Raw genomic sequence first — 9,826 nt, 5'->3', positions numbered from 1 at the left:
CAGGTTCCCAATGTCTGGGGCTCATAATAAGAAGAAGTGCTGTTTTGGGATTAGACGCAGGGGTGTAAATTAGCACCCGCCACTGGCCAAATGCGGGTAAAAGTATGAAGTGGCGTGTAAATTGGAGCGACGCACCCGTCACCGTGGCTGGTTGACAATTTGAACAGAAAAAAAAAAAAATGCTGCTTTCAGTGAACTTATATCCAGGGAAGGACTGACCGTCTGATTTACAGACTGATGAATTTACTGTCAATATCTGGCGGCCCTACTCTGTCATAATTTAACAAAACAATATAAAAAATTATATTAAATATTTTTATCGACCGCGACAGCCCATTGGTTGATTTCATTGACGGACATTAGGCTTATCCAATGAAGTCCCTCGGTTCTCCCTAGCCCGCCCCTCCCCTCTAGTGTAGCTTCCCCTCCCTGACTCACTCTCACACACCTGGCCTCCTCCCTGCATGAAACGCTCTCGTCTTCATGAAGATTTCCTCTCATTTTTACCGGGCAGCAGCAGCAGCTTCCTCAGTCGTCACGTCTCTCTCTCTCATCCTTCTCTGACGATAATGAATCACCAATTCCTCCCTCCATCTCCGCTACTGAAATGCTCCAGCGGTCAAAGTTTGTGCGGTAAACATATCGGTTAGTTTGGCACATTTTTCTTAACAGGCTTATGTGCTTTTTAGCTTGTCGTAGTTTTTCTGACCYRCCCCGTCTCGTATCCGCTCACTTTTCTCGGACTCTGGTTAGCTGAAATGGCGCTACTTAAGCTAGCAGSAGGCGGTCTGAAAAACACTGAGATAACACAGGAATGATGTGCAATCTATAATGAACACGTTCTGAGATATTTCAGTATTAAGAAAAATTGTGTATTTCAATAGAAAACGTAATAAGTAAGGGAAAACCAATAGAAGAATTAGAAAACAGCTGTTGATACCATTTAAAAATGTTTGAAAATGACTAGATACATCTTCAGTAAATACTAACTGGGGGAGTTGAAGCCAAAATGTGGAAATGTTCAACATAGGACATGATTGCTGGAATGTTAGGGTTGTGTAGTTAAAGTTTGCTGTTAGTAATTACTTCAAGTGAACTTATTGCACCACACCTTTGTTAAGATATCCATGGTTTATGTTAAATTAGTTTGTATACGKGCCGTGGTAAATATATGTATGGTAAACTTATTGTCAATAAATCAGTTTTCATAGAGTTGAGAATAAATCAGATATTTTATACAATTTGCTTGTACTGATGGGGTTTGTAWTCAAAAGAAAAAAATAGTCGCTGGTGAAATGTGTGGCCGGTAATTTTTTTTTTGAATATTTTCCACCCCTGGTTAGATGTAAGGTTGGGTCAGGRTCATGGTTGGTATACCACCAAGGAACAGGGCAGCCATCTTGGATCATAGAGACAATATTTGTAGCCTTTAGCTCTGATTATACATCAGCATAYTCCCCCATCTTGTTTTCTCTCATAACTTATTGTTTTCCCTTCTTTATTTCCTTAAAGATACTTTCCTTACTCATGACTTTTCTGTGCAATCAATTAAGCTAACAATGYACYGTAGAGCAATATGTCATCAAGGTTTCCCCCAGAAAACTTGCCAAGCCCGGTGGTTTGTGCTAGGACAGTCATTCATCCAACAGTCTGTCGTGTTTTTGAGCTACAAAATGTTTAAAATTGACAGGAAATGTGAAAATATCACTTGATAATTATGTATTATTGAAAGATTTGAAGATTAACACCTGAACACCAACTATAAAGTCTTAAAAAATGCAAACATTTTAAAAAGACTTAAATAAATAAGCGATGCTTAGCCTGGTGGGGGCACAAGTAAAGCCTAGTGGCCCACCAGGCTTAAAATACATTGGGTTAAAATGTAGAGTTTTTAATTATTATCTAATCAAGATGGAGTCTACCCTACAAAATAAACTAAAAAAAAAGGATTCCATGAATTTGCAGCTGGTGGCGCTTCCTTTGAGTTTGTCAATTAGCTTGTTTTTATTTGCATGCTGAGAATCCACTGCAAGTCACCCTAGTGTGTTTGCAAACGTCAGCTAGTTAGCTCAGTTCTTGTGCCTCGTGTGATGTCATCAGCACAAATATAAACAAAGCAGACTTTACACTTGTTTCTTCATTTGCACTTTCTAAAACACTCTGGACGTTCTGAAATCCTGAGCTGGAAATCTATTTCTCTTTCCCTATCTGTGTTTTTATTGTCGGCGTACATTGATCAGTGGAACAAAAAAAAAAAAACCATCACGAGACTGTCTTTTATTCTTCTCTCATTTCCTCACTTCGTCTCCGTCTTCTCCCATCCTTTGGTTAGATTCCACCTCCCCTTTCTCTCCTTGCGTGTTGCGGCCTGTGAGGAAACATCCGTTCTCCTCTTATTGGATTGGCTCCTTCACTTAGTGGCTCCTTCACTCGCCACCCCCTTGGCTTGTTGGGAGTAATGATGATAAAATTGGAATATCTCTGTGCTCATCAGTGTGTTGCCCCCCTCCCCCATCTCCCATGTATATTAACACCTCAGCTAGCCTCCTTTTCTAAAGGTGGTTCAAGGGAACGCATGTACCGATACACAGAGGGAACAGAGTGAAAGCCAGCTGAGAAACGGTAGAAAAGAGAGCGTATAAACTGGACAGGAAAGTAACAGAAGAGTGGTTAAAAGAAATAATTTTTACTAGGATTAAAGTTAGAAGGTGCTACTTTTGGCGTGACCAACAATGGAGAGGGGGGAAAAAAGTGCACTGATGTTGCTGGTGAATTAGGATGAGAGATGTGTAATGTGACTCCGTGGCATCGTTCCAGACCAGAGGTGTGTTATCGTAAGCTGTTCTCACTCCACACGCGTCCGCTGTACACTTGTGGTAATGTAAAACATCTCACCATCTCCTCCTCTCTTCCCTGGAGCACGTTTTTTTCCCTTTCTCTCTATTTCTCCCCGCTCTCTACAGCATTGTTTTCCGTGTGGGCGTGTGTCTTTGTGTGGGAGGTACAGGACCATGCCAAGTCCTAGATCAGATTTGAAAATTGATTTGAAAATTGACTGTTTTGGACAGCTGATAGCTAAAAAATACGTTTCTTCTTCTTCTTTCATTTCCCAGGGAGCTCCTCCTTTGATGTCGGATGGTAGTCGGTGAAGCTTTGAAGCTCAACCAGAGCAGCTCACTGCACCACTCGATGCTGTGTGAGGTAAAGTTTGCTGTGTGTTTAGACAAGCACACATTGCCAGAGTTATGACAGCTAAATCTGTAACACGAGACAAAGATGAAATTTGATGAAAACTAAGACTCTATCTTGTCCAATTCAACTTGTTGATATACTTTTCTACTTCTAGGTCTTCATGAAGCCAAAATAGCATTGAAATTGTAAAATATACGAGCAAACGTATTGTAGACTCGATAATAAACTGTGAAATGTGGCATTTTGTTGAATAAAAGCTATGAAGCGGATTTAGTTTTTTAGCTGCTTTTGGTTAGCAATATCCTCACATCGCTGATGTACCTCTTTTGTCTTATCTATTACTTTAACTGGTTATTTTTCTTAAATATAACTGCAGTGATGCCAGGCAAATTACTAACTCTGTCAAAATGACATGGCAACAACTCAATTACTTCTTCTTCCTTTTGTACTTCAGATTAAAAAGTGTCAAACTTGGACATAGAGCGTCATCCAAAAATCACACAAGAAAAAGTGACATTTTCTTCTTTCTGCTAAAACTAATCTACCACTACTAAACTTAAACTTGTTCTAATCAGAACCTCTGATGCTTAAGAAAAGACTACATGGCTGAAGTTCAGTGGTGCATTTTTTCTTTRCACATAATGTATCCAAGATACATCAATGCAAAATTGCAGATCATTTAAAGCAATTTCTTTTAGTTTGTTCAATCAACACAACAAGACAGTTGAAGAACTGCTTTCTGTTTTACATCAAAATAAGAGTCTCAAATATTGAGCCTACAAGTTGTCAAGATTAAATGAATGACGTCCATGTTCATAATAATAATAATGACTTACTTGATTCACAGATGATGCAACATGGTGACAGCAGGTTCACATTGTTTTGTGCAACGAACCTGACTTTTTTTTCCSTACATTTTTTACCTTTGTAATAAAATCTATTTTAGGCATTGCTTGTAACAGTTTAACTAATACATTTGCGACCTGTCATGTAAGCAGAAAAATTTTACACACAAAAAAGTATCTCCTCACACATGTATGACAGATATCTTTACCCACTTTAAATGTAACATATTGGACTTTTAGCAAGGCAGTCACCTTTAAATTGCCCTATGAAGATAAACATCTCTAAGATGCTATTTTGCATTTCATCGGCTTCCTCTCTGCGTTCCTCCAACCGACCGTACCCTCCGACAATCTAATCCCCGGGAGAGAAAATTCTGGTCTCTTGCCTCGGATGCTTTGTGCAGGGGGGGTCGTGGGGTCAAGTACGGCTAATTTATTCACTCAGTCAGATTTCCTCTGACTCGTGGATGGCAGATGGAGAGGCCGATATGATATCGCCCATCTGAGTCACCCGGGGGAGAAAGACGAGGCCAAGGTGGAGACATCAGGGACAGATGTAGGGATGAGAGGAGAAGAGATTGACAGGAAAGATGCAAAAAGAAAGGGGGCACAGATAGCAAAAATTGGGGGAATTAAAAGTGGTTAGATGGGGAGATAGGACGACACAGCCCGCAAGAGTGAGGGGCTGCATTCGCCCCACTGAGTCAGCTGTTGAGCTGAACATTGAGTCACACAGGCTCTTATCAGATGTGTGGGTGTGGGGGCGACGCGTGGATCTGTGTGTGTGTCCCCTTATCTTAAGACAAGTGGTTCTGGTCCAATAACATCCTGGGAGATGGTTGGTATAAGCTGCTTAAACCCAAGATCTGACATCGAGGAATGAGGGAGAATAGATAGCGGTGGAAAGATGAGAAGAGGTGATGAGGATGGAAAGAAAATGAAGAGGAGGAGGAGATGGTCTGATAAGGAGGGTTGTGAGGACAAGATGAGAACGACTTGAAAGAGACGAGATGTGGAGAACGTAGAGAAAGAGGTGATGTGAGAAGGGTTTGGAGAAGTTTTTTTTGTGTAAAAGAAGAAAGTCAAAGTGGGGTTTTGAAATGTTTGCACGCCATCTTTTTCAAAAAGGAAGGATTTGTGCAATCGGATCAACGGTGTCAACTTGAGGACACTTTTTTTTTTTATCCCCGGGTGGTCCTTTCATTTTCTCTGCTTACAGACATCAGTCTGGTTGCTGAAAATGCGTAATGCCTCTTTGAGGAATAGCATTAGGACAAAAATGTGTCTGGGTTCATGCAATTTSATTTTAGGTAGTTGGGTACCCAACTTTTGAATCTACACTTGTGAAGCATTTTGATTTCTTTCTAATTTGACCAAATTATGTTTTTCTTAATCTTCTCAGATGCTGACTGCCAGAAGATGAGAAACCAGCTTTGACGATCCACAGATGTCCTCCCTTTTCGGACCATTTGACTTCAACATCACATCCAGCACCTGTAAGCGAGGGAAGATTTTACCTGCTCTTGCTCTGGAAGACAACCTCCATCTCGTTAGTGTACAAAACTGACTGGTCCAGCAGACACACGCAGTGGCATTTACCTTAATGATCTGAGCCAAATCATTCCCTTGTGAAATTGGCTGCTGAACAGTACATGATTTGAGTTTCTTGAGAGATTTTCTTCAAAGACAAAATCATTTCAGTCAACATCCTAGACCTATCAGACCCATTGAAAGGGCTACCGAGTATTGTCTTCAGCTTCCCTAAGGAGGAATCCTTTCCTCCTCCTCCTAAAATCCTTACAACGTCCTTCGACCGCCCAGACATGGACCTYCACCGGGCAGCCTTCAAGATGGAGAGCTCCTCCTATCTGCCAAACCCTCTTGCTTCTCCAGCCCTCATGGTGTTGGCCTCTACTGCTGAAGCTTCCCGTGACGCTTCGATTCCGTGCCAGCAGCCTCGCCCCTTTGGCGTCCCGGTCTCTGTCGAAAAGGATGTCCATTTGCCGTTCAACAATGGTTCGTACACCTTTGCGTCGATGTATCACCGCCAAGGCGCGGTCCCACCAGGATTTCCCAACAGGGACTTTCCTCCGTCTCTTCTCCACCTTCATCATCAGTTCGCCCCGCCCAACCTGGACTGCTCGCCCATCAGCATGCTGAACCACAGCGGTGTGGGCGCCTTCAGGCCTTTCGCCTCGCCTCCGGAAGATCGCGACGGGGTACCGGGCGGTTATCAATCTGCATTCACCCCGGCAAAGCGCCTCAAGGGCTGCCTGGATGCGGAGGCTTCACCCCACCTGCGTTACTCTGATGCCGAGGGGAAAGAGTATGACTTTGGCGGCACCCAGATCCCTCCGGGAGGCTCGCCCAGCAGCGCCTTGAAAGCAGTTGAGGACAGCGGGAAAAAGATCTTCGCCATGTCCGGCCTCCTGTCAGACCGAGAGACTTCCTCCAGCCCAGAGGACCGCATTGAACGCTGTGAGTACTGAGTCACATTTCCCATGATACTGTACTGAGTGTGATTGCACTTTCAGCATAGCTTACAAAGGTAATAGTTTTCTTTGGTATATGCWAGCATTACCACTTCTTAAACCACCTGTCCTTCAAACTCCCAACATGCATGGACATCTTTTTTATCGTCATTCATGGGAATCTGATCATTGTATGTCCTTTAGCTCTTTTTAATTTAGCCTTAAAATGCATTGAAAATGTCACTTTTTCAAAACCTTGGAGGTTGGGTTTGGTTAGCCCATTTGACCAATCACCTTTTAACTACATTTACACATCAGCAGGCATCTTTATGTGGACCTAGTTTAAATATCTCATTTATCAACCACAATTTCAGACAACAGTATATTTTATGTCTATTCAGTAAACATTTGATTGGGGGAATTTGGAGCAGTGTGTTGAGTCGTGTTTTCTACCAGTTTTGTCAATCACACAATTGAAGGATTTCACATGTCATATTTCTAAAGATATTTTCCTCAATCATTTGACGGATTTAGAGATTTGGTCAGTCAAAGATAAAGACAGAAACTTTCCTTCATTGCTTTCTCATAAGAACAACAATTTTAACAATGTGAAACGAAAAACAAAGTCGCTACATTTTGTGAGGAAACTCAGAGAGTTGTCTTACACCAATGAACAATTCCATCTATGTTCCCTTGTCATCATCTCTCCTGGCTCTTGGTATCCTTTCACAAGTCCACAAGCTTCACTGGTCTCATTAGCATTTACCAGTGGAACGATGCCATTTGGCCCACACGCACTTGGGAATCTGATCATTGTGTGTGTGTGTGTGTGTGTGTGTGTGTGTGTGTGTGTGACGGGTTCAGAGACTGGCCGTGCTCTTTGCCATCAGCATTCATCATCGCTTTGCACTGGCAGCCACATTGCCAAAAGATTTACCCACACACCCTTACACTTGGCAGGCTGTGTTTGCGGGTGTGTGCGTGTGCATGTGTGAGTGTGTTAAAGCTCCAAGCACAAACATCCAAACACTCTAGCAGAGACACAAACAGCTTTTTAGCATGACCGGCGACATCTCCTACACATGTCAACAAGCTGCGTCGGATCCTGGTGACAAATTGGGAGATGTGCAGACGGAGATCTGGGCTCACGCCGTCTAATTAGGGCGGCCCATATTTTTCTGCATTCCAGATTAAAAGCTGTAACAGACTTTCCGCCCGATCTCTTATCGATACATCAATCTTCCCTCTTCTCACTCTCTCTCTCTCACATCTTTGGATTTGTGAGTGGGTGATTCGTCCTTGATGGAACAGATGAGAGATAGAGGCGACGACCTGAGACTGATCCGATGGAAAAAAAAAAAAAAAAGACCGCCGCAGGAGAGACGGGTGAGAAGAGGAATGAAGGAAGAAAACTAGAGGCGGGAAATTAAAGAAAACGAGACCCAGTGGCTGGCGGCAGTCGGAGGAGGGTGGCAGTTGAGAAGGAGACTAAAGATTACGTATATGGGTGTGATTTAAAGAGACGAGATCAAGCACCAGGGACAGAGTCAAATCAAATGGAATGTCTTTAGATATTTTGGAATCTGTACCTGGCCAGTTTAACGTTCAGCAAAAGCAGCTTCCACCTCAGCTGTAGGCTTTAAAGACATATCAGGGTGTAGAGGAGCTGCTTACGGCACAGAGTTATGGGTTCTCCTTCACTGAGCTTGGCTATCCAGAGGAGCCGTAACGAACAAACAACTCTTTGGGACATTCCCATGAGGGTAATGCTTTTGCTGTTTCACACACACACACGCATACACGCACACACACTTACACGTGTGTGTGTGCGTAGCTAGCTGGCAGCTTCACACAGTAACCTATTTTGGACTGCCATACTGATTAGGAGCTTTATTATGCTTGGGATCATAAAGTATCATTACTGACTGTGGTCACAGAGCAGTAACGTCTTTTAAGTCTTTATATAGAAGATACACAAGCAGTTTAAAATATCATGTCAATGTTTGCACCATTTCACTACTTTAGGGGCTATTAGCATAAGTTTTTTTTTTCTCTCTACTTCACAAACACGTTTTATTGAGAGATCTCACGGATACGTTATAGTGCGGCAGAGACGTTGAAGATAACAGGGAACTTATTGTCCTGGTGCGCTGAGGTATCTTGAGGTAACTTTTCAGCGCTGATATAATTTGTAATCTTTGGATTTAATTTACAATTGCTAATAAAGTACAGATATCTCTCGTCCACGTGAAATTAATTACATGTGGCTTTATGGATGCCATAAAACGATGAGAAGCAAAAAATAGTTCCAGGTTTTGCTGTCGATTAAGTCGGATTTGTTTGAGTGTTTGAGCAACATGTGCACAGTAGCAACTACGTACTATGCTCTATGTACAGACATGTTAAAAGGTTTGTGCTCATTGAACATTTAAATATTGTCTCATGTCACAACCACAAACTTTAACAAGCACTTTATTGGGTTGTAATATGCTAGACCAACAGCAAATGGTGCATAATATGGAAATGGAGGACAAGGGTTGTATTCTTTTCTGTCTACAAATGAAAATCTAAAAAGCGGTCCCTGTGTTCGCATTGTGCAGCCAATGCTTAGCATGAATATCTTCAGTAGCTGCAGGGTTTTTTAGGTGTGTTTTCTGTAATTTTTGCACATCTTGAGACTAAGATTTTTGCCCAATCTAATAGTTCAAGGTTAGTCTGACTGGATTGAGAGCGCCGGTCAATTTTCAAGTCTCGCCAAAGATTTTGATCTTGACTTTGACTGTTCCATTCTAACGAGGGCATATACTTTGATTTAAACCATCAAGTCGTAGCTTCACTCATTGTTTAAGTGCACAATCTTCCTACTGGAAGGTGACCGCCATGTTTTACTGGAACGATGAGTAAATTAACCAGCTTACTTCTGTAGTGTGGTATGGTACACCTGGACAGGACAAAACCAAATAAGACAAAAACTGAAAAGATACACAACTTTATCCCTATGGATAGGGTTTTATTTTTTGGATATCAGAATAAAGTGGCCTGAATATAACTGCATGTCACACTGAAAAATATATCAATTTCCTTCCGCGTCACCATTTTCCACCTCTTAGTTTTGATCTATTGAAAGAAAAAAAAAAAACATTTAAGTTTGTGTTTGTAAGTCGACCAAAGGCATAAGGGCCCCTTTGAGAGGCACTTTGCACATTATCTCCTTATTTCCCAGGCTGAATTATGTCATTTTATGTATATACATTTTAATAGAAGAATATAATCAATGGATTTAAGCAGCTTACACCAAGACACAAGATATTTTCAATG

General features: G+C 41.9%; 1 protein-coding gene across 2 annotated transcripts in view; it reads left to right on the top strand.

Moving 5' to 3' along the window:
• The first annotated feature begins 425 nt into the window (after positions 1-425).
• Positions 426-9,826, top strand: part of LOC103478909 (E3 ubiquitin-protein ligase Rnf220-like) — a 112,815-nt gene continuing 103,414 nt past the window's right edge. The window contains exons 1-3 of one of the 2 annotated variants that reach the window (XM_008433016.2): positions 426-633; positions 3,114-3,201; positions 5,440-6,515. In XM_008433016.2, the coding sequence (XP_008431238.1) occupies positions 5,861-6,515 (655 nt within the window). In that variant the 5' untranslated portion in view covers positions 426-633; positions 3,114-3,201; positions 5,440-5,860. Of the gene's footprint in view, positions 646-3,113; positions 3,202-5,439; positions 6,516-9,826 lie in introns of both variants that reach the window. The other variant, XM_008433015.2, reaches the window with a different exon arrangement.

The sequence above is a fragment of the Poecilia reticulata genome, linkage group LG17 (assembly GCF_000633615.1).
Source record: "Poecilia reticulata strain Guanapo linkage group LG17, Guppy_female_1.0+MT, whole genome shotgun sequence".
Lineage (NCBI taxonomy): Eukaryota > Metazoa > Chordata > Actinopteri > Cyprinodontiformes > Poeciliidae > Poecilia > Poecilia reticulata.
Note: the sequence above shows the minus strand (reverse complement) of the source record. Positions and strands in the feature narration are given on the sequence as shown.